The sequence below is a fragment of the Amblyomma maculatum genome, chromosome 1 (assembly GCF_055883805.1).
Source record: "Amblyomma maculatum isolate TAMU_Amacu chromosome 1, ASM5588380v1, whole genome shotgun sequence".
Taxonomy (NCBI): domain Eukaryota; kingdom Metazoa; phylum Arthropoda; class Arachnida; order Ixodida; family Ixodidae; genus Amblyomma; species Amblyomma maculatum.
In genome coordinates, this window is record NC_139344.1 from 161,365,216 (window position 1) to 161,390,787 (window position 25,572).

At 43.1% G+C, this 25,572-nt stretch overlaps 1 protein-coding gene across 4 annotated transcripts in view; it reads left to right on the forward strand.

Moving 5' to 3' along the window:
* Window positions 1-1,608: 1,608 nt before the first annotated feature.
* The window catches only part of poe (E3 ubiquitin-protein ligase-like protein poe), a 298,383-nt gene continuing 274,419 nt past the window's right edge, over window positions 1,609-25,572 (forward strand). For 3 of the 4 annotated variants that reach the window (XM_084589460.1, XM_084589459.1, XM_084589461.1), the window contains exons 1-5: window positions 1,610-1,833; window positions 18,531-18,628; window positions 23,372-23,475; window positions 24,866-25,004; window positions 25,373-25,563. In XM_084589460.1, the coding sequence (XP_084445586.1) occupies window positions 1,715-1,833; window positions 18,531-18,628; window positions 23,372-23,475; window positions 24,866-25,004; window positions 25,373-25,563 (651 nt within the window). In that variant the 5' untranslated portion in view covers window positions 1,610-1,714. Of the gene's footprint in view, window positions 1,834-18,530; window positions 18,629-23,371; window positions 23,476-24,865; window positions 25,005-25,372; window positions 25,564-25,572 lie in introns of all 4 variants that reach the window. The other variant, XM_084589458.1, reaches the window with a different exon arrangement.

Here is a 25,572-nt window from a genome sequence, read left to right on the forward strand (position 1 = left end):
ACTCAAGCGCGTGCCGTCAGTAGGAACTAATAAGGGTGCGTACATGTTGCTTCGCCACCGAGAAGGTGCGAGTCAAAAGTATATACACCATCGCTTCGTTGCTATTTGGACGCACTGAGGCTGCGAAGAGACTAGATCACGTGCTTGTGCGTTCTCCCTAATATGTGGACGACTGGGTACATGACCCGGCACAATACCGCTTGAAGTTCTAACTGAGCGCCAGTGCCGTTGCCACTGTTCACGTCAAACATCATTACCGGGCGTTGCTTCTGTTACTTCTGTACCGAGCGTCCTGTGACCTGTCCATCTCTTGCAGTCAGTTTTGGTTTCGTACGGGAAAAATGTGTCGGATTTACTCGCGCTGCAGGGCACTAGAAAATCAGTTTTCTTCGCTTTAAAAACTGATTTGGCATCAGCTTGTTCACGGCTTCGAACTCCCCCATTAGGGCTAACCGTACCCAATGCTGATAATTAAATAGTAATTGTTTGGTTTTAGTTAATTATATATTCCTGCAAATGTTTTCTTATATTTAAACCTCCTATTTTTAAATATAACTTGAAGTCTTCCCTGAAACACTGTATACCTCATTCGTGTAGCTCTAGCTGTTGGGGTTAACAATACTTAATTATCCAATAACCAAAGTTATTTTATTATGCTCGCGTTGATGGCGGACATGACGAAGGCAACTAGTAAGATTAAGCTGCTGGCACTTTTTTTTACGAGAACCTAGGTAATCACGATTATTTTTTATAGAGCGCTGTATTAATGCAATTCTACACTATCATCCATGCTGACTTCCACTTCACGATTAATTTGGGAATGTTTCTTCGGGACCAATCGGAAGCTGCAGTTAATTTTATAAGGTACGTCCAATCGGGAACAAATGGAATCTCCAAAATGAATTGCTGATGTCAATAGGTTTCCAGGGTTCCGATTGGGTCCAAATGGGCAACCCATGACCCCTATTGGGGTCAGTTGGTTCCCATATGGGGTCAGTTGGTTCCCATATTAGATCAAATTCGAAAACCCAGTTGTACCCACTGGTGTTTGCTTGTTTTTTGACTGGGCCAGTAGCCGCCACGCCCTCACCTAACCCACACACTTCCCCCTATTCCGGCCTCAATTAAGCCACCCTTGTAAATAAAGATGAGTGAATGATTGATTGAGTGATTGATTGATTGGTTGATTGAATGAATGTATGAATCACACAGCAAAATTTGAGGCAAGTTGCTTCTTCTTTCTTCTATTTTGGAGTTTTTTACCCAGATTACTCTTCATCGTCTGCTACATTTCTGCTCATTTGTTTCTCGCGGCTGGGCAGCTAGGATATCGCGGCCATCGCGGCTCCACGCTCCACACCCGCGTTAGCGTTACACTGTACCCGCGTAGAGCTGTCACAAAAGAAAACTCAGAAAAGTCATTTCAGTGTGGCGATTTTTTTTAAAATAAATTTGTATAAATGCAAAATAAAATTTCTCTAGCTTCTTTAAGAACTACAAGCCGAAAATATTCCTCATATTTGACATCTTTATTTTCGAAACCGAATATAAGCCGTAGATGTCACAGTGAAGATGTGAAGATACTGCCGCAGCCGACTGTGGTCAACTGCAAGCTAGAACGTTGGCTTGACCAGTGCGGTTGGCTGGAGGTTCGGAGCATTTGGAATCTGGGTTACAGAGTTTCCACACCGGTTTGAGAGTGAGTAGGGTAAACATGGCGTCCGCTTCGTCGGGGCCCGACTGGGTTTCGAACGCAGTTGCAATATTAACTTCAAATTTGACTTCTTTGAACAAGTCTGACCTCCAGATTATTGTAAAGTCTGTCATACAAAGGTAAGGAAATCCTGTGCAATTTTAGAGAGTGCGTGGTTTTCTTGTGCGACGCAAGCGCGAAGGCAGAATGATAAGGCGTTTCTGTCGTCGGGTGTTGCTGTTTTATTTTTCGTTTCGGCAAAATTTAGCTTGCGAAATTTAGCTCTAGCAATGGGAGATTAATAGAATTCGCATGGGTTTCTGTGTCAGGAAGTGACTAAATTGGTAAATTGGCTCATGCATGCTGCCCTGTGAAAAATTTGTTCGACAAGCAACGTTTTTCGTATTCTTTTGAACAGCTTTCAGGGGCTTAGTCCGTTACTCGTGAACAAAGTTTTGTTTTAGGAAGATGGGCTGAAAAAATTCGATAATTCTGCAGTATTTGCCTCTGCCACTTCCAGTGGTTAGGGAAGAAAGCGGTGCCGGGGCATAGTGTATTTGTCTGCTCATGTTCGCATTTCACTTCCGTTGGAATGCTTTTGGGATAACAGAATGCCGCAAAACAGCCGAGGACGCATTACTATATCTTAAATCTTAAGCTGATGATTTTTGGTGGCGGCACATTACAGCGGGTTTTTAGTGCCTCGTGCAGATGCAATGGAATATTCTTGTTCAGCCTGGACTTAGTCCGCTTTTCACATGCCGAAAACTATGAAATGCTTATTGTTCACCTATTTTACTGCTTAATTGTGTCATTGTTGACTTATTTCAAGTTATTATTTTGTACCTATGGTGTACTCTTCAAACTTTCTTTGTGCGTGGTGTTCTATTCGGACGGCCATACTTTCAAGTCCTTCACAGCCCTGGTTGACGCTTCGAATTTACTCCGTCGGCGCACGTTTTTACTACTGCACGAGAAGTTCTGTTTTCTACTTGGTGGAGCTTATGCCCTTTGATGGTATCAGGGACGCATATCGTGGCAGTCATTTTCAAACAAAGAACCTAGCCTTTACTGATGAGCGGTAAAAATCACATTTATTAGTAATTATGATCAATTGAATATGTTTTGCTTCTTTAGACCTTTCCGTTCTACTGATATGCGCCGATTTTTTCTGCAAGCCTTCATCATTGTACTTGCATTACATATTTTTGCTTTAATTGCCTTCCTGTTTTGTGTGCAAACGGAAAAGTCCACTCAAGTGATGGCACTAAAATAATGGGCGTGCAGCACAGCTACCTTCTTGTTTTGTATATTGTTTGGATGCATTTTCACAAGGAAAGATTCAAGGTATACACAAGTAAAAAAAAAAAAACAAAAATACTGGACAACTGACTGTATAAATAGAAGAGTTCTTTATCCATTACTTTATTTGTTGCCCTTGTTTTCTGTGTTTGCCTTTTAGCACAGTATATTGGGTTATTTGACACAGGCTTATAGTATGATATCAGCACATAACCTGCTATTTACAATGTCATGCTTGTTTACTTTTGTCTGTTGCATTTGATGTTTGAGAATGTTGTTTCAAGTGAATAGAAAGAATTGCAGAAGGCCTAACTGGAACATGTGTAGTATTAGGCTTCTGTATATCACATTACTTGGTTCGCAAGATCTCAAGGAATTGTTTAAGGGAAAACAGACTTTTTCATTTCCTAAAGTGTTGGTATGACATTTTTTAAACATTGTAGGGCAAGTGACACAATGAGAGAAAAGAACATGAGTGCTGACCCTCGTACTGTTCTTTTCTGTCTTTTGTCATCAGTGCACTACATCATGTTATAATGGCCCTCCGAGAAGAACAGTTCAGGCTACTAAAGTAGTCTTGAGGTTTTTAATATTCTAAAGTTTCTTGTAATTTACTTTATTGCTATTTCACTAGAAATGACGTGGCGTGTGGTTTGATGGCAAATGTAACAGAAAGGCGGCCTAGTTGGTGGTTTATACTTGAATGCTTTTTGCAGCTATGAGGACGACAAAGTACAAAGACAGACAGGACGTCTTCACCCCTTGTTGCTCACGTGGTTACAATGCGCATTAAGTTTGATGGGGTACTGTCTAGTCAGGAAGTGTCGAAGTTCACTGGCCCTGATCATAAACTCTTTTTAAGAAGCTGCAGATTGCATTGGGCATGGTAAATTAACTTTCTGTCTCATTCGGTCATGACCTAGTGAACATATCTGACCAATTTTGCTGCTCGGCATGCAGCATTACATCTGAATTCTTGATAAAAGAACATTGGGGAGACTTCAGCTCCACTTTTCAGAGCATTACTGGCTCGTCTGCAGCTCTCTGTATCCTTGCAGAATTTTGTTCGTGTGCATGCATCTTTTTACTCGCTTAATTACTAATCCATTAATTTCTACCTCTGTTATCTCATTAGCATGCAGTCGTAAGCTACCATATTATGTGCGAGACCATTGAACATTGATATAAAGCCCTGCTTTAACCCAAACAGGCCTGAGTGATCAAGGAATACCGTGTCTGGCTAGAGATCTAAGAGTCCTCATGGGTTTCATGCTCATATTGTCCACTTATTTCAAAGGAGCTGCCAGCGTTGGCAGCTCCTGCAATCTCGGCCATGTCATATGGTTTTATAATGTCACATGACCTGTTGACCAATCTGTGCCAAGCCCTGTCACCTGCCAACTACCACCTGCCAGAGGCACGCTTGTGATTTTTTGCTCACAGCGCTGATGCTGGCACTAGGTTTTCTGGACAATGGGTCCTTTAACATGATAGCATTTAAATTGCTTGCTATTTCCTCTGCCTGTTTCAAATCTCTACCCTCTTTCTGTGTTCTCGTTCACAATTTTTACTTCCATTTGGTGGTAGCAGATGACTGCTGTTAAAAGTGCACTAAGAATTTTGAAAGATTCCTTTAGATGCAAGAACTCTATATAGGTCGTATGCACTGGCACGCACATCAGACCCAACTATGCCGCCAGCCGCCATACTTGCGGTGCACGTAGCAGACGAATGCCTCCTCTAGCACGCTTTCCTCGCGCAGTGGCATTCAGATTGCCGCTTGGAAATCGCGTCACGGAAGATTCAGCCGGCTATCACTGTGCGTGACAGTAGCAAGAAACTATGTCGTAAATAAATGCCACTTAGCTTGGGTAACTGGGCTGCTTAGCACTGCTCGAGCCGAAGTCTAGCATTGGGTCCAATGATGCCTTGGGCTGACTCGAAGCGCAGTGTAGATAATGGTCAGTGGCCGCAGCACTTCCGTGAAATCGTAGTCAGAATTTTGAAGCCTTATTTTGTCACACTAGAGAAATGTTTGCTTTTTTTTACACAAAGGTTGCAGTCCATTGTCACAATTAATGGTAGCTCATTAAGGCACCAAACTAGGCTGAGTTCACGGTTGTGGTTCATTTTTTGCACTGTGCGCTGTGCTTACTGACAAAAGTCGTCATGCGAGTATGTAGCTGATACTTGGTAGTTAGTACTTCATTTCTGTTGTCTGTCTTTCGTGTTGGCATCTGTAAACACAGTGCACGTGCTGTGGAGTAACAGAGTTAAATTGGCAGGTTGCGGAGCTAGGCGGCGAGCTTACATTATCACCCTGGCACTAGCAGAAATTCCCGCCATGTGTACAAGGAAATAAAAGTAATGACCTGGGTAGCCGCAACACCCCAGGTAAACAAACCGTACACCTCAAGGACTTATTTCAAGGTCGGAAAAGGACGCGGTTACATATTTCATACATACAGGGTTTGGGAAAGTTTGATTGGTGCCCATCCTGCACTTATTCAGCATGCACCTCGCCCAAAACGTTCGCAGGTAACCCTGAGGTTAAACTCTGAAGCATTGTCTTGGTCACATATGTAGAAGAGATTCAAATCAAGGGTTCTGTGTAGAAGCGTAATTGGGAGTAATGCAAGTGAACCACAGACCCATCACAGAGCAGCATGTGGCTTTCCGGATTCACGGAATGGCTGTCGTCACCATTGCATGAGCTTTCATTCCGGAATATAGAGAGAAACCGGATCATGAACAGTGTTTGTTCGTTGCTGCACCCTTTTCGCATGCCTCTGCTCGCGCAGCGTTAAGCAGAGCATGTGCTCACCCCAAGGAAGTGGCATTTGTTTACGACACATTTTCATGCAGCTATCGAGTGCAATAATTACAGGCCCGATTTCTGATGCATGTGAATTATAAGCGACATGAATGTGGCACGCTAGACACCGTAACACGACGAAGGCACACTTTTGTCGCAGGACTGTCAGGAGTTTGCTACATGCATCACAAAAATGGTGGCTGGCGGCATAGTTGGGCACCATGTGGGCGCAATGCATACCACCTATACATGCTGCGAGCATTCTTATAGATTTATTATGGCCCTGTGTGTTTGTTTTGCTTATGCACATTTTTTTTTGTACTTTACGTTCTGTTATGCGGTGATATGATCGCTTCAGTCGACTGCAGAGGGACAGAGGCCTTCGTCAGGCGCCACAGCCTTTAGCCTCTACCCCTGCAGCAGATGCTGTATTTGCTCTGCTAAAAAAAAAAAAAAGCTGGTAAAATCAAATTGAATGTCTTGGCTCCTGCCTTTATCTTTTAAAACTCACCGCAGAGAGTTGGTTGCTCACCCAGTATGGGGAGTTTGTTAGGCAACTGTGTGGTGCCTTGCCACTCTGCTGTCGACTGAGAATAGGTGGCTTGATCTTGTGAAAGTAGTGCTCTTCAGTCGGGCTTGCTGTTTGGGTGACATGCTCTCTGCCTCAAATATATAGTGGTTCTATCAAAATATTGTTTGCATCATATCCGAAAACAGCAATGAAATCTGGAAGTTTTCACAGGTTAGAGTATTTTCACTGGCCACCACAGAGTGATGAGGTTGAGTCCCTCGAAAGCAAAGAGTATGGGCATGTTTGTATTGCAGTAGGTTTAATTTACGGCTATGTTGTCTGTGTCTAAAACCGATTACGGAAACGCAGAAAACAAAATAAAAGTGAAAAAGAAATTTTGCAGAAGCTCTCTAGTGCTTCCTTAATTTTTTATTTGTTATTTAACTTCTTTAATTAATTTTTTGAGCAGTTACTGTAGACATATCAAACTTAAAAAGAAAATTTCATACCAGAAATTAAAAATTAATAAATTTGAAAAACAATGTCTTGACCTACATATAGATCCAGGAGTGCAACAAAATAAATTGGATGAAAATAGATAAAACAGTCACAAAGAAATGTGCTTCTAAAGGTGATAATTAAGGAAGGAAACCAGGAAAGGGAAAAATTCTAATTCTTCGAGCATTTCCCAGATTAGAGTTAACATAAATTATGAAAGTTTTTTTTACAAAGCTGCATTCCCCCTTAACCATACTCCTTTAGTGTCATAACTGGCTTGTGCCAGTGGGAGCGGAGCAGCAGGAAAAGCAGACTAAGCAAATGTGAAATGTAGTGCACCTAAAACAACAGTAGTTGGGTTACAAGTGTGAGGAAAAATGAGACTAAAGTGTGACAGCTGGGTAGGTTTTGTGGGGGGACATGTATAGTTAGCTCTTGGAAGGGGCAATGGGGCCTGAGAATGGTGGTTCAGTTTAGCACAGTAGAATTTTTTCCTTGGGAAGGAAAAGGAGGGGTGAGGGAGAGACAAAAATGACTTTTTTTTGCCACAAATTTTGTGCTTGTAATTAGGTGGCAGCTGGGGACATTTGATTGGATGCAGGGAGGTGATCCTTTTCCACTTTAGGAGCTCTGACTTAGGCAGTAGGGCTTGGGGGAATTTTCATGATTAAAGGGAAATTTAAGACAGTTTTAATTGGTAGTTCACTGTTTGGCTTTTTGTAGTTTTGAAGTTTGTTCGCCGGTACCAGACTGTATTACCGATAAATCTGTGGTTAAAAGGGAATATCTTTTCCTGCTGCACAATTAAGATGTGCAATGGTGATATGATAGTGGACAGCATGCTCACCGGCTGTAAATGGAAGTAGTGGGGCCTTGGAGGTTTGTATGCCAAAGTAGTATTTAATTCATTACATACAGTTGGTCGTCAAGTGGCTGGTGGCAGTGACACTTGTATTTCACATCTTGGCCTTTCCTAGAATAAATAAAAATAAAAATTGCTCACAGCTAAAGTAGCTTGTCTGTCACTAGACTACAGTAATTAATCTTAATAGTCTTTTACTTGTGCCCTGCTGTGGTGGTGCAGTGGTTAGAGTGCTTGACTACTGGGCTCGAGGATGCGGGATCGAATCCCGGCCGTGGCGGCTGCTTTTCGATGGAAGCGAAAAGCAAGGTGCCCGTGTGCTGTGCAATGTCAGCGCACGTTAAAGAACCCTAGATGGTCGAAGTTTCCGGAGCCCTCCACTACAGTGTCTCTCATAGCCTGAGTCGCTTTGGGACGTTAAACCCCAACACCAGACCATCTTTTACTTGCAGTTAGTGTCACTTCAATGTTACTACCATTCATTCCTTGCTCACTCGCTGCCTCCCTCCTTTTATGTGCAGATAGGGGAAGAAGTTTAGTTTGAATTTGTGGGTGATATTTTGTTGTTGAATAACCATTTGGCAGGTAAGGCCAGTGGGCAGCTATTTGTATAATTGAGGTCATGAAACCAATGTTGTCCCGACGTGGAGAAATTAGGTATTCACAGCAACTGCATAAAAATTAAGCATTTGGGAGGATGGAAACTTTTCTTGCAAGCAGACTGGGATATACATCTAAGGGGTGAGTTGCAGTAGCATTTGTTGCATTAAGAAATTTCAACATCTATATTATCTATAGGGTCAAAAATAATTTTGCCTTTAATATGTTATGCCATTTCTAAAGTTTTGCTTGTGAACATGATGTATATGAAAGGAAAACTTTGTGTTAGCTTAGTATTGCAATTTGCACTTCGCTCAATCTGCAGTGCTCTTAGTACATAACCTGCTCCAAAGTTACTCTGTTGTTGTTGCAAAGGTTAGGCTGCTGCTTAATGCTTTCTTTTTTGTTTTCACCTTTGAACTGAAAATTGTGATGTGCAGTGATCTGTAATGCTGAAAATTGTGATTGGAATTCAATGTGTGCAAAGTGTGACTGCATTTTGTTGAGCGCCATCTTGGTACCCTTGAAATGGTAAAGTTAAGTGTGAATAGGGGCATAAAATTACTAACGATTTAAAGAAGCGAAATCAAGGGCTGAAAAATAGTCTTGCAAGGAAGATGTTCTATTGCGTTGTTCCATTTTCAAAAAAGTTAAATGCTTTCAAGACTAAAATGAGCATTTGTGCTATTAACAAGGATGCTGTACTAAATAGTACATCACTGCCATGACAACAACATGGAAAGCTCACAAATGTTGATACAGGCTAATACAAATGCTCCCGGTTACTTAGACGAACATGTGTATGCATGTTGAGCTATTCCAAGATATTCTGTTGCTGTAACATGGTGCAGTCCCGGTTATAATAATATGGAGCAACATAGAAAGCTCACAAATGTTGATACAGCCTAATACAAATGCTCCCGGTTACTTAGAGGAACATGTGTATGCATGTTGAGCTATTCCAGGATATTCTGTTGCTGTAACGTGGTGCAGTCCCGGTTATAATAATACGGAGCACGCCTTGGTGATAAAATATTTTGCTGTGCGTAACCAAGCGAATATCAGGAATTACCTTGCACATATGTAAGCACATGACACTAGTGCATTCGCATACTGCGAGGCGTAGATACAAGTAACCATTGTATCTTCTCTACGGAAGGCGTGAAAAAATTCAAACACCAGGAAGCCTGCTTCGTAATATTATGACCACACCTGTACATATGCACAAAACAGTTCCAGTTGTATTGTGGAATATGTGATTACAAATCTGAGTTATATAACTAACGGTCTGAATCTACGAATGACTGCTCATTTATTAGTTGGCAAGCTTTCACAAGGCGTTTTAGGAACATACTAATGTCGCAGCATATTTTGCTTTGATGTCAGTATGTTTCGTGAAGGGAGGAATAGAGATATATAGTTACTGTCAGAAGTAAGTGGAAGGCAATATTAGAGAAAAATTTTGATCTCTTTACTATCATTTCATGTGCCATTGAAAAGGTATATGCAGGCTGCCATTGCATGAATTATGCAGTGCGCTAATAAATTTCGACCATTATGGTTTGCATTTGAAGAAATTAACATGACTGCACCTGTATCTATATATACAGACAGTGTCCAGCAAACATTTAACTTCAACCATGCAGTTATGATGCATTCTTGCATCATGCTCAAGAATGTACCATTATAGAGATTTGTGTGGCTTTTTAGAAGCAAAGTATTTGCAGAGGCGTTGATTTAACTTTGCCAACTTTACTGCAGTGTTTTAATAGTGCAGTTTACTTCTGGAGTTAGGCTTGTTTGCTGTGTGCCATGCAGGCTGGGCTGCCTGTCGGTAAGCCTCGCTAAGTGTATTCAAGCTGCATGTGCCACTCTCCCTGTCTCTTCCTGCACACTAAAAAGAATGCATCGAACAAGACAATGAACTTTGCCTCTCGTGGATTTGGCTGTTGCTCTAGCTTAATTTGCACCTAAATACAACCTACGCTTGCCTGATAAATTCTTATCTTGTTGGGGATCTGCCAGGCTTGCCAAGTTTAATGCACTTGCATTTTATAAGCACTGTACGCTTTCTGCATGATGATATGCCACCTGTCAGTTTTTTTTTCTTGCTTTTTTTTTCATTATTATTTAATGGTGATTTAAAAAGCCTTTGAAGCCATGGTTCTCATCCTGCCTTGCAATGCTTCACACGGCATGCTCAGTTTTGCAAACTACACAGCTGTGTTTACTTTGGTACTGCTTGTTAGTATTGCTGTACTTGGTTTGTCAAGTTTATGCCTTGGCTCGCTGCAGTGGCTCAGTGGTTAGGGCGCTTGACTGCTGAGTCCGAAGACCCTGGCTTCCATCTCTGATGTGGCGGCCACATTTCAGTGGAGATGCCCATGCACAGTGCTGTGTCAGTGTGCGTTAAGTTGTCCCCCATTTGGTTGAAATGATTCCCATCCCTCCACTAGTGCATCCCTCCTAGCCTGAGTTGCTTTGGGACATGGAGTCAACCAAATGTTTGTGCCTGAGATGGCACAGACTAGGTGCACCAGACTTTCTAGGCTGTACTATCATGCTCAGTATAACTTGCAGCACCTGAGCTGCAATGCTTCCTGGATGTCTGATGGGGCAAGTGGCACACTTGAAAATGAAGTGGATAGGATTCCACTATTCTGACATTCAGCTGCATACTGAAGTGAGTCGGGTTCAGGGGGCGAGCTTCACCGCAGCGGGCTCAGGAGGCGACGATGCATCGAGGCGGAAGACAGCCAGGGAGTAGAGGCAAAAAGTAACAAGTAACGTTTATATACACTTTCTACATACTGAAGAAGGTACAAGTCATGAGAGGAAAACGGAGCTCTCTGTCCAAACAAAATCCGTCAGTTAAATATGGTTTGTTAGCCCCAGTTCCCTAGCTGGGGAAACAAAGTTCGTCGATACTATCTAATCAGTGGGGGCAAGGGATCACTCGAGGTGCCGCACACTGCCGAGGGTGAACCTCCTTGCACACCTTCTGGTGGCGAGGGCAAATCTTCTGATGTCGATGACGATTTTGTGCGGGCGATGGAGTTTCGGTACCAGGGCAAGAGGGTCCGAGAAGTCGCTGTTTGACGGTGGTCATTCACCCCGCGAAATTCCAAGGGTGTCACCTGCTTGCCTCGAGAATTCGGCGAGCGGGGTCAATGCTGCTTGGCGATGCGCCTCGTGGCCATTGAGCACAAGAATACGTGCCCTGTTGTTGCAGTCGTGGCGCCACGGGGATTAAGGCTCGAAGGGCTGTTGGTCTCTATCCTGAAGGAGGGGGGGCGGGAAGGGTTAGTCGTTGCAGCCGGAAACACCTGCCGTCGCCGCCGCTTCGCTGCTTTTGGCGGCGGTCGCTCGCCGGCGTCCGCTAAGTAGCCTCCATTGTCGGCTGCAGGAGTCTGCGCATACCTCGGCCGGAACTCCAGTCACAACAGTACGCCTCCATTGTCAGCTGCTGGAGTCTGCGCATACCTCGGCCGGATTTCCGGTCACAACAATACCCTGCATGTATTGACCACCCAGAATGCACCAGTAGGGAAAGTTAGACTGCTCTTTTACATACTGTTAGAACCTTAGGCATGATTTCACTGATGATGCAAGTGCAACCACAGTTTGTCAGAATGGCTTCAGGCACATACTTGCAACAGTGCACATGTTAAATGCCGCCATTCATTGAATGCTGACACTCCCCAGGGAATGTACGCACATGCAGTTTCTGTGATAGTACAGTGTGTGGATGCAAAGCCTTGCTCTCAGTTTCATCAGTGCACCAGCATCACTGCCATGTGTAATATGATAGGGTGACCAAAAACGTCCACAACATGCACTCCAGCACAAAGGTGGCTCCGTTAACATTGCTTGTTAGGAGCCTTTAAATCCACTAATATAATAGACTATACGTGAAACTGCTTGGTGGTCTGGCAACACCGCGGTCGCAGCTTCTGGTCGCCTTATTGATTTGGTCTAGTTGCTTCGTCGTTGGCATGTCATCAGCTGTGTGTACTTTCTTGATATCTGGAAAACTGTCGCGTATATCTTGATGAGAATTTTTAGTCACGTTTGAGCCGCAGCGCTGTTTGTACTGCTCATCTTTTGCTGATTATGGGTTCTTTCCACGTCTTTAATGAACGCCAGGGTCACGAAGAGTCTGACACGACTGAACGACAACTGAACTGAGCATGCTTTTTATCGCACCTTCTGTTTCACTTCGTTTCATGTTGAAAATGGCAGAAATCAACACAGTGGGTGCATAAAAAATGTGACTTTGTCCTTTTGTCGTTTCGATGTGTGCATCTAGACACTGGCTCAATCTTTGCATATTATCATCACTGTTTATTCTCAAGTGAATCAACATTCTGGTAGCATAGTGAGCGGTTATTTTACGTGGCGTGTTCCTGTGGTGGCCGGAGCAACTTTTGTGGCACTGTATACTTTCTTGTGTGGGACCACGTGCACTGCAGTATGATCGTTTGCAAGCCTCGATCGGCTGCATTGTGCTTATATCCCTTTAAGTACAACCTGCAATGCACATCGGCTGTACATTGTGCTATAGTGCATATATTTATTTTTACCTACCCTGCCCTTTCTCCCTATCGCTCACCTCTTTCTTTCTTACTTTTTTTGTTTCTTAGGCATTTGCCTAAAAGGAGGCTGAGGCTAAAGGCTCGGTTGCCTGACATGGCCTCAGCCCCCTGCTACATTATCAGTAAGCATCGAAAATAGAATATTACGGCAGGCTGGCACACAACAGTATCCTTGATCAGGACATAAAAGGGAGGAAACAAAACAGTAGTGACATTTGTGTGCTGTGTGTGCAAAAAATATATGTAGGTACTATATGAATAGGATGAGGACACTTAATAGATGCAATTTTACGGGGAGTATCACAGGCATGCAAAAATAATAAAAGTAAAAGAAATATACACAGTAGAAAACCCTATATCAGAGAGATGAGATTTTTTACGTTTAAAAAAATAGGTCCTGGATGCAAATAGCATAATCAATCGCAGATTACACCGGACAAACGATTTAAGTACAATAATGCACTGGTAAGCAAACAAAGAAACACTGACCAATAAATCAGCAAATGCATGCGCGGGCGGATTAATATTACTGAGAGTATGCAATATCACTACATAAAAACTCTCTTAGTCTTTCTTAAATGAAGAAAAGGGTTGATAGTAATTTATGGGGATATCTCTTCTATTGAGAATTTTTTTAACCTGGAAGGACAGTGTTTGGCGACCATAATTTGTTCTGGTTGTAGGCATCTTTATTTTAGGATCCCTGATTGTATACAAGTTTAATCTGTCTTTAGGAGTGTTATGTAAACAATTCTTATGTATCCAGTGCAGCAGTTTAAAGTAGTAAACCCTGTCTGCCTTCAGTATACTGTACTTCAGAAAGAGTGGGTGAGTTCTTAATTTTTTTCTCATCATGATAATTTTCACATATACGCAATAGCTGCTTCTGTAAAGTAATTAATTTTTTGTAATTGTGATCAGTAGTTGTGCCCTAGACTAATATACAATAGGTTATTCTTACGTAGAAAAGAGTAATACAGGGCATGTTTCAACCAAGATGGGATTAAGTGTTGAATTCTGTAAAGACAACCTGTAACTGATGACAAATCAGACTTAAGGCTATCGATGTGGGTGTTCCATGAAAGATCACTGCTAAACTGAACCCCCCAGAAATTTTTGTTTAAGAACCTCCTCAAATTTTGTCTACCACTTCATCATTATCCCTTTATTTCTGCCGCCCCTGTTCAGGTCCTTCAGAAATCGGATAGAAAATACTGGGGCTGGCAAATACCTTGTCTTTCCTTTTGAATATATAATAAAACAACCACATACTACTACTACTACTATAGAGACTGGCGAGTTTGTTGTGTTGGTTTGGCCTGCTTAGCTGAATTCTAGGCTCAAGTCGCTATTATTTACAATATTTTTAGTAACATTGAAGTTGTTTCTTTGGTCTAATTCCTAGTTGTGATATTGTAGCAACCTTCCTTACTACCATGGAAAGCACGCTGAACAAATTAGCATACAAGCAGTTTCTTTTTGGGATGTATGCAAATGTGAAGTCTACATTTTATTTGTTGACTACCAGGTTGTACGAAGGGGGAGTGGCTTTGTTGTGGAGCAAGTCATCGCCGCTTGCCGCAACAATAAAATTGGACGGCTTGAAGCACTTTCAGCATACTGTCATACTTTGAGACTCGCTTCTTCTAGGGTCCAGCACGATAAAGTAAATGATGAAGGCTGGGCTGCCCAGCCCTCGTCCAGAAATTATTAGGACTCATATTTAAAAAGAAATATTATTCATGAGAATAGTACAAACTGTTACAATTTTTAAAAATAGCACCCTTCCGCATCTACATACTGCTGCCAACGAGTTTTCCAGTTTGCATACACCTCCAGGAGCGCCTGGACCAGAATGCTGTTAGCTCCCTCGTCACGGCCCGTTGAACCGCCTCTACTGATTCGTGATGCTTCCCCTTTTGCGTCAATTTATTCTCAAGAATAGAAAAAAGTCTGATGGGGCCAATTCAGGGCAGTAGGGGTGCTGAGGCAGCGTTGACACCTTATGCTGAGCAAGATAGTCCACTACGCGGAACGCTGTGCTGCTCGGCGCATTGCCATGGTGAAGCTGTCAATTGTTGGCAATGGCTGGGTGAATATGAACAATGCATTTTCACAGTCTTCTGAGGACTTCCACATAAAATACTGCATTACCTGTTTGCCTGGGTGGTACGAACCCTTTGTGGATGGCTCCATGTAGATCAAAAAAGCAAATGAGCTTGGTCTTTTGCTTGGATTTGCTCATTCGCGCTTGGGGAGTGGGGAAGAAGAGGTGTGTCATTCTGAGCTCTGCCGCTTACTCTTCGGATCATATTCAAACACCCACATATCAGGTCCAAAAAATTGGATAAAAAAATTATGAAGATCCTGGCAGATCGCTTTCTGGTTGGCCTTTAGTTCCTCTGACAACACTCACGGCACTGATTTTGCACACACTTTCCTTATGGCTAAGTTTTCTGTCACAATCTCAAAAGCTTGGATTTGAGGAATGCTCAAGTTATCAGCAATCATTCTCATCCTACGATCACTGTTTAGTAAATTTTGCACTTCCGACACATCTTGCTGGACGAAGGGCTTCTTTAGTGGTTATCGTCTTCCACTCTTTCCCTACCTTCTGGGAACACCTTGTGCCTCTCAAAAACACCTGATCTATCTATATCAGCATCACCGTAGGCCTCTTTAATCATGTCGTGAGTCTCTTTGCCGGTTTTACCAAGCTTTACACAGAATTAAATCTCGTATCACTGATCCAGTAAACGCTCCATGATTCTCCGCGACGATTCATTTCAACGGGGGTTCACATACAAGCGACCTGCTCTCTTCAACGGCCCAGAGCCGCTGCTGTTTTTTTCCAGCATTCCCAATATCCCCCTTCACCGATCCTGTGTGCGCAGATGGCCTCTCGTTTGCCCAGGAAAAAAAAAACCAGTCCTACTACTTTCAAAACAGATCCTGTGGTTTTCTTTCAGTGCAGTGTATTCTTGTATGACGTGTGCTTGTGTGGTTTTTTCTTTTGGAAGAGTGTCGTACCGTATATTGCAGAGTGATTGTACCATAAAGGCAGTGGCAAATAGTACATAATACATAACAACCAGTCATGCATAATGAAAGCACTGTACTTCAGAAGTGCAGTGCAACTCGTAGTAGGAGGTGTCATCCGTAGTATAGCAATGGTTGATGCACAAGGGCAAACAGTATGATTATATTGGACACTGACTCATGTCGGTATAAGTAAGTAGTAATGGAAAGCTGGCATGCATATGATGCTTACTGCTAATGATACAAGACAAATGTATATGTGTGGTATGCAAATATATCACAGTAACCAACATTGAAGTTGCATGCTGAAACTTCAGTTATGAAAAAAAAGCATTCTATTTAATCTACCTGCTGCGGTGGCTCACAGTTTAGAGCGCTTAGCTACTGAGCTAGAGTACCTGGACTTGATCACAGCCCCTGCAGCCGCGTTTCAATGAAAGTGAAACCCACAGCCTGCACAATGTCAGTGCACATTAAAGATTGCCAGGTGGTCTAATTAGTCCATTGTTGTCCACTGTGGTGCTCTTTGCAGCCTGAGTTGCTTTGGGACATTAACGTCTCACACTATATCAGCTTGGCTTAAGAAAAGGCAATTATGGAATTGTCATGTGTTAAGGCAGCATTTCAGACAAGCTGTAAATTTGAAAACATTTAGTCCCTTTAATGCAGTGGTGACGTTTTCTTTATCGACAGCTGTTCTTTGTAGTAGTAGTATTAGTAACTAGTGAGTGGTAAACATGGGGAAAGAGGAGGGTAGTGTGAGGGCTGAGAAATGTGCTGTGGGAGAGTGGTTGCCATGGGAGCCACTCTAGATAGAGGGTGGTTGATTACCTTGGGAGGAAGACTGGGGGGGGTTACCGTGGAGAGTGTGGAAGTGGCCGAGAACTGTGTAACTGAAAGGCGGCACCAGGAGGGTGTGCGCCAGTGAAGGAGAAAGATATGGCTGAAGGGGGAGGTTACAGTGGAATGAGAAGTGTGTTTAAACACTAGAAGAATGTGTAACTGAAAGGCGGGTACTATACACCTTTGCAACAAGGGCTCCCTGGGCGTCGTCATATTGACCGCTGGGCTGTTGTATGTGCATGGCGCTAGCATTCTGGAGGCGGCAGCCAAACCAGTTTACAACAACCCAGCGAGGAGGCGTTTTGGCATCCTCCTCGCCCGATGCGAAGGTCTATAGGAACCACCCAGAGGTGTATAAATGGGAAGGAGGGTTTACTGAGAATGGTTAAATGTGTAACCGGAAGGTGGTTTGGTAGTGGAGGGATACTGTAGAAGGAAGAGGGCAGGTTGAAAGCGGAGAATGTGCTGTGGTTGGATGGTTTGGTTTATGGGGTTTTAATGTTCCAAACTGACCCAGGCTATGAGACGCTGGACTGGAGGACTCCGGAAATTTCGACCAGCTGTGGTTTTTTAATGTATGCTGACATCGCACAGCACACAGGCGCCTAGCTTTTTGCCTCCATTGAAAAGTGGCTGCCGCAGCCAGGATTCGATCCTGCACCCTTGGGCGCAGCAGTCAAGTGCCCTAACCACTGCACCACCACGGCAGGGAGACTTGAAAGATGCTTACCATTGAAGGAGCTTGTAGCAAGAACAGAGGAAGAACTGTTTTACATTCTGCTTCTGCTGCACCTTGTTCCTTCCACGCTAACCACCCTCCAGGTGGTTGCTGGAAGAGCCTCGTTTTGGTTGCACATTCCTCTGCTCTCATCATGCCCTCCTTGCACTGTAACCCTCGTCCTGATCCTTCTGTGGTAACTACCTTCCATGGTATACCCATGGTAGCCACACTCCAGTTGTGCATTCCTCCATTCTCACCATACTTTCCTTCTTCCGTGGTGCCTTTATGTGGGGCGTGCAGGGTGATGGGGCACTTTTGCACCACATGTTGTGCTGCTCTCAAGAATGGGATAGATGAACAAGGTTAGCTACAATGTGACTGAGGCTATGGTGAAGCGACAGGGCGTTATACCAGTTGCAGCTGTTTGGGCCACCAGTTCGTGTCGTATGATGGTGCAAATGCTTTGCTGCTTGCCGAGTATTGCCAAAGCAGTAAAGCGCTCAAGAACGCTCGGCCATGAGCATTCATTTTTGTTGTCATGTGAGAACAGTAGAATGCCTAGATACCTGCAACCAGTAACGCCCTGTCGCCATCTCGTGGCCATAGTCATGCTGCTGGTGACCCTGTCCATCCATCGCAGGCTTGACAGGAGCACAATAGCTGTCCTAAAGTATCTCGTCACATGGCTTTTTTTAAATCTATATTTCGTGGGCATTCTTTCGAATGCAGAGAAAAGGTCTGCGTGAGGCATATCATGCAGGAAACAAATTAACGAGGGTTTTCTGAAACTGCTCTAAAACTTTGTGCATCACATTTGGTGTCTGTAGCCATTATTTAAAGTTGAATGATTAATCATAATTTATCAAATGGCTAGGGGAAAATAAGACAGCCTGATTTACTCTGGGCTAGTGCCAACATCATGTGTTCAGTTCACTTCCAAAGTTCCATTTTTAAAAGCTTTGCTTAAGTTAGATGGGACAATGTATAAAAAGATATGAAGAGATAAGAAGTAATAGCGTGTATCCACCATGGCTGCTTTCTTTCATTTCAGTGGAAGTGTGCTGCTGGAAGAAGAGGAGGCTTTCAGAGAATTTCGTGAAGCTTTTGTTGCTCTCAGTGCCCATTTTATTAGCACGAGTGCAACTTCGTGTGAGTATTCATTATCATTGCTCAGACCTGTCCTTGTAAGGTCTCGGCGTGTGACAGGTTTGACGTTATATTGAAGTTTTTTGTGGAGTGCTATTCACTGCCGTTCACTTTTCCTTATGAAGTGGTCGAGTAAAAGCTCATTACTTGGATTTCAAGGGACCAGAAAAAAAATATTTAAATTGATTTCAAGTTCGAATTATCAAATGGTCCTAAAGGGACTGCTGAAAACCATTTGCATCACAGTAATTTTATCTAATGAACACCTCTACTGTGCGGTATCAGTCCATATTAAAGAACTCTAGAGGCTCTACATTTCTAGAGCCCTCCACTATAGTGTTCCTCGTATCCTTGGTCGCTTTGGAGCGTTAAACCCCAAGACCAAACCAAGAATGACTGCTTTCTCAGTTTTGTCAAGTGCTTTGCGCTGTGCACACTGTCAGTTTGGTCGAAGAATTTTTCGCAGTGCGACGCAGTAGTGTATTGTTGTCTCATTACAAACAAGCCCATCACATTTTGAGGATGCTTCACCGCATAGCCTGTGAACAGCATGTTACCAGTGTGCATTTTCAGTGTCACATGGATGCAGGTGAGGACAGTAGGTGTAGGTGCTAGAGCACAGTGACATGCCATAAGCAGCGTCCAAAATCGTGTGACTGGAAAATGCGCATGACTGATGGCAACCAAGGGATAGAGTGGAGTTAAGGAAACTGAAACTAAAACTAAGCTACTGTACTGTATATTAAAAAAGGAGGGACTCGTGATCGTCATTTTGCATGCCATAGCGTATGAAATGTATGGTAACTGCTAAGTGAAACTTGAAAATTCTTCAACCATCACTTTTTTTTTACAGAAACCAGACATTTCGGAGCTGGCTCGGCTCCTTCTTCAGGGGCTTATGACGCGGGGATTCGTGCAGCTATAAGTAAAGGAACAGAGAGGCGATGAGGGGGGGAGGGGGGTTAAAACCTATGAGTCACGGTGCCACAGGCGCAGGAGTGCCCACTGGCATCTTTTTTTTTTTCTTCTGTGAAGTGGCCAGTAAGGAGCAAAGACCTTGTAAGTACATAGCAGGAAGGTTGCCTATTGTCCTGTTAACATTGTTTGCGGTCGTCTGTATATGCCATGATTTGAGAAGGCATCTTTTTCAATAATTGGTCTCGGTCTCCAGGATAAACGTTTCTTCTAAATTTATTTTGTTGTCGGAATCTTCTGAATGTTCAGTTGCTGGGTTGCGTTCTCTTGAGAAGTTTCATACATCATTCTTATGTTGCCGAATTCTTTGTTCTTTGTTTCGCCTATGTTCTTGGTGTCACAGTCAGCACAGGTAATTTTGTAAACAATGCCTTGGGCTCTTACTCTTGGCTGTCAATCACCCCGCCGGGGTGGCGCAGTGGTTACGGCGCTCGACTACTGTTCCCAAGGAAGTGGGATCGAATCCCGGCCTCGGCGGCCGCTTTTCGGTGGAGGCGAAAAGCAAGGCGCCCGTGTTCTGTGCGTTGTCAGTGCACGTAAAGAACCCCAAGTGGTCGAAATTTCCAGAGTCCTCCACTATGGCGTCTCTCATAGCCTGAGTTGCTTTGGGACATTAAACCCCACAAACCATCTTGGCTGTCAATCTTTAGAAAAAGGTAGTGTTGAAGGCTTGTGCGGCCACTCAGATTCCTCCCTTTTCTAGTATACAGGCGACGATATTGCTGGCGCCTCAGACATACGGAATAGTGACATACCTTTCAGCTGCAGTTGCTTGCTGTTGGTTATTTTTTTCCCGGGGCCTGTTGCGTTTTTGGAGGCGAATGATTTTTCGGATAAAATTTTTAGAGCAGCCATTCATGGCTAGTTCCTTGAATATCAAGTGTTTTTCTTTTGCTTTGGTTCTGTGCTGCAATGTGCCTCAACTCTTCGTAATAAAGTCTTCCTTATAACGAAGGTCTTCCTTTGATCTTCCTTAATAAGGAAGGCCTTCGTTATAAGGAAGACTTATTACGAAGAGTTGACATTTCAGCACAACTCAACAAAGCAAAAGAAAAATGCTTGATATTCAAGGAACTAGCCTTGAACGGCTACCGTAAAAACTTTATCCGGAAAATCATTCGCCTCTAAAAACGCAACAGGCCCCGGGAAGAAAATACCAACAGCAAACAATGTCACCATTCCCTAAGTCCGAGGCGCCAGCAAAACCATAGCCCGTATACTAGAAAACGAGCCTTCAAACACTTTGGGGAGTGCGCTACCTTTTCCCAAAGATCGAACGCCAAGAGAAACAGCCCAAGGCATAGTTTACTAAATTCCCTGCGCCGACTGTTACGCTGGTGTTGCATTGGTGAAACAACCCAAAAGAAAGAAATCGGCAACATAAGAATGATGCACGAAATTTCTCAAGAGGACGCAACCCTGTAGCTGAACATTCAGAAGATTCTGACTATAGAATAAATTTCGAAGAAATGTTGATTCTGGAGACAGACCAATCATCGAAAAAGACATCTCTAATCATGGCATATACAGACGACCGTAAACAATGTCAACCAGACAGTAGGCAACCTTTCTGCTGTGTACTTACAAAGTCTTCGCTCCTTCCTGGCCACTTCACGAAAAAAAAAAAAAAAGAAAAAAAAAGAAAAAAGACTCCAACGGGCACCCCTGCTTCAGCGGCACCCTGACTCATAATAGGTTTTAACTTATAGCTGCACCAAGTCCTGCGTCATGCATCCCTGAAGAAAAAGTTGAGCAGTCTCTGAAACGTCAGGTTTCTGTAAAGTAAAAAAGTGATGGTTGAAGAGCTTGTTTCACTTAGTTATCAATCTAACCAGACAGGCAAATCTGTTGAAATGTTTAGCTTTCACGGTAACTACTGTACCTTGTAATTCAGGTATGGGAAGGTCTGCATTGGGGATCGCTGGCTGTGTGGGTCATACCTCAATGTGACCACTTGTCCAAATTAAGCAGTGTTTGGATTGGTTTGGTTTATGGTGGGTAACATACCAAAGTGACTTAGGCCAAGGCCGTAATTGAGGTGGGCACAACACATACTGGAGGTGTCCAGCATTCGGTCAGCCGTGGGCTGACCGGGTTTTTACGACTTGCCCTGCACAGAGTGTTCAGAACACACACTGAAGAAAGCGTCCAATGTTGTTTCTGCCACATGATGAGTCTGCAATTATGCATGTGTAGTGCATGCTACTGAGAATGAAAAGAGGGAGAAAGGGTAGAGAGAATGCTCAGCAGAGTTTTTCCTTCCTCTATGCTCCCACACACTTCGCAGAGGAGGGAATGAAAGCACACATCCTTGCACTTAGCTCTTTCACGTTGTTTCCCCTCTCCCCAACACTACAGCTGCATTGGTTGCGTCTGCTCAGTACCGGCCATCGCCAAACTGGTTCCCTCGTTCCTTCACTCACGTGGCTTGCAAACGTAGTGTGATGCCTTGTGGCAAACGATTGCAGCAGACGCACATCTTTGGGGAAAACATACTATCCAGGCTGCAGCACTGCTCTAGACCAGCAGTTGTTGCCGAACCGGATCTCTTGTTCCTTCTGCACGGGACTTGCAAGAGTCACGTAGTGTCATGCGGCAAAGGACCGGGGGCTATGCGATCGTCTTTGGGGAAGGTGCACCTTCCAGTCCACGATGCGATGAGAAGCTCGATATTTCGAACAACCAATGAAACTGGAGATTGATATACGTCGCATCTTTGCTATACTGTGCCATGGAAGTTTCAAGGGGATAATCTGAGTTCAATACAACCAAAATTCAAAATATCCTGGTTTGACATATCCAGGTTTGACTGTATTCTGAATGTGGGTGTTCCTCTTGTGAATATGTCCACATTTTAACACTGAGTCACTAAAACTCTCATTCAAATTGAGAATTTTAGCACTCGTGGCAAACTGCATATATTGCCACATTTCAGCATAAATCTGTTCATTTTTCTAGCAGTAGGGATGTTCAGATAACTGAAAATTTTGAATATTGAATCAAATCTTCATGTATTCAATTATTTGAACTAAATTGAATGTGTGATGAATTTCTCGAATATTTTTTGAATAAGGCCTGCTCTAGTATTTTTCTTCGCCTGGTAGAAAAATGACCCACACTGACGTTGCATACCATCCTACAGCAATCAGTATGCACTGGATGTACGGCTTAATGACTGCGTGGTTTATTTTGTGTGGCAGCACTCATAATGCTCATACTTGTCTCTAATACTGAACAACACGGCATGGCTAAGGGAAGTTGAGCACACACTGCCTTTATATTACATCTGATCCCAGAGACCATGGCTCATACATAGCTGTCATCCGTCTCATGTCCTCAGGTGTGGCTCTAGTTTATTCTCTTCATCATAAATGGAAAGAGCTAATTATTTTACACTATAACTTGATGTTCATAGTGTTTACGTACTGAATTTGTGTTATGTCCTCTTGATGGAGATCATTGATGTATCCTGATACCCATAGCTCATGTTGTACTGCTACACTGCTTGTGCCACTGGTAGTGCTTCAGTGTTTCACAGTGCCATTCATTTTGTACCAATATTTGAAGTAGTGGAAGTTAGTAGATGGTCACTTCAGTGCTATCACTCTGATTCGGTAACAAAGCTACACTATTCTTGTTTGATTCAGTTTCGAAAAACTGCTATTTGTGCACCCTCTATGAGTGTTATTTATATAAATCACCTTTGTTGTTCACTCTGTCTGACCTAACAAACGTTTAGCTGCATTACCAATGGGCCATCTTTCTTTTCAGTGGCACGATGTCAAATCGTTCCTGCAGCTCAGGCATGCAGCATCCTTTTGAAAGTACTGCTCAAGTGCTTGAAGGCGAACAATGCAAACTCTCTTCTGCAGCATGTGAGTCTTCCATGTAACTTGTACCATTTTTTTGGAGGGCCTTTCAGCACCAACTTTCTATATTTTTTGATTATGATAAAACTTATTTTTCATGCTAGTAATGCTTTCAAACCTGAGTGCGCAAAAGTTTCAGCATCGACTTTTTTTCTTTCGCACATTGTGCAGAGCCTGCGCACTCGATAAAATATTCTGAATGCATGCTATGCAGTATGACAGTAATAATTTTTTTTTCTTTTTTTTTTTTGCGACAACAAAATCTTAAAACATATTTCTACGCGGCAGTTGATGTATACACGTCTAAACGGTAAACAAGATGCCACAAAAAAATCTGCTGTCGATCAAAATGAAAAACCAAGATTGTCATCGCGTATAGTGGGCTTCTGTGAGTGAAAAAAAAAAAAAAAAACTGTCAAAATGGGCTAGAAATTGTGAAGAAATGTTGTCTACAGGATGAGCATCTATTCGGCTGGTCAGTGTTTCACTGATACACAGTGGTACTGTGGCTGATGAAACAATTCTTGAGAGTATTTTTTGATGGATTTCAGCAATAAACTTCAGGACAACATAGAAAAAATAAATCATATGATTGGGTGCGATAGTTTTTAAGAAGATCCCACTACGGTGGTGCACTGATTAGAGCGCTCGACTGCTGCACCCAAGGATGCAGGATCGAATCCTGGCCGTGGCAGCCGCTTTTTGATCAAGGCGAAAAGCAAGGCGCCCATGTACTGTTCAATGTCAGTGCACAATTCCAGCTGGTCGAAACTTCAGGAGCCCTCTACTACGGCATCTCTCATAGCATGAGTCGCTTTGGGACATTAAACCCCGTAAACCAAATCAGTTTAAAAAAAAAAATTTTCCTAGCCATGTTTTAGGATTTAAAAGCCAGTTTCCTTATGCCTGAGGTATATGAGTTTGCAAAAGTGGAAGTGATTTTTTTCGCAAATTTGTCGTGAGCCAAGAGCTTAGTGTGTGTAAATAGTTATTAGCTGTGGAAACAAAGTACAGCCACCCAAATCTTTAAATGGCGTGCATGACGGCTGCATTTTTTGTGATTCTGAGCACTGCAGAGGAGCTAATTTGTGAAAGGTCCAAGTATAAGAAGAGGCTCACCAAGCCCTTGCGTAATCTTGACCTTCTGGCGAGTTTTATCCGCCCTAAGGCGTAGGAGCACAGAAAAGAAGGCAGTCATGCGCACGCCGGTTAAAGATTTCGGCAGCTGTACATTGACTAATATGAAAATATTTCTTTAAACTGTGTTCCATAATGAATTGTTGTTCTAGAAAATTTTGATGAAATGCACTAGTATAGTATTTTGTAGTTTCTTGACTTTTTATTTGACCAGATTCAGTCTGTACCTAACGCTTCTTTGATTTTTTCTTGCTTTCAGAGCCTAATTATGATCCTCATTGGTGGCTTGTGCGTCTCAAATGCGAGCACACCAACGAAGTCAGAGCTGACCACTCTTTCTACTGTACTCAAGTATACTAAACTGCCTCCCTTCTTGGCATCAAAGACAGATGGGGCAGGTAAGCTATGCAAGTGTGCAAAGTATTACAAGGATGATGATGTGACGCAGCAGCAGTAATGGTCTGTTTGGTGCAGCAGAAATAAAGGTTGGAAGGATAAATTGATAAGTACTGTCGAAGGTGTAGCACGTGGCAAAAGTAGAATGTAGTCACCTCTCACTAATTCAGCCTTCAAAAGAACAAGAAAAAATGTACAGATTAACCAAAAGCTTGAATAGGCTTGAAAAAACTGCCAAAAATCATATACATCCCAGTAATTTTGTCTAATGAACACCTTCATAGATTTTTGTCTGCATTTGAGATGAAACCTTTTGTCAAGTGCTTTACTTTATGCACATTGTTGGATCCAACATACACTATCATTACAGCGGAAAGGCGCCGAGATGACACACGAGAGCTTCGGCATATCTGGGTTATTCCTAGTTCCTGCATCCTGGAGCATTTGTCAACCCCAGTGTTGGAAAACCCCATGGGGCCTAAGTCGGATGTGAGTGCCGATCTCGACAAGGACTTGGATCTTAGTGCCAGTCACATCATTTACCCTGGCATGGAAGCTAAGGTAGGTGTG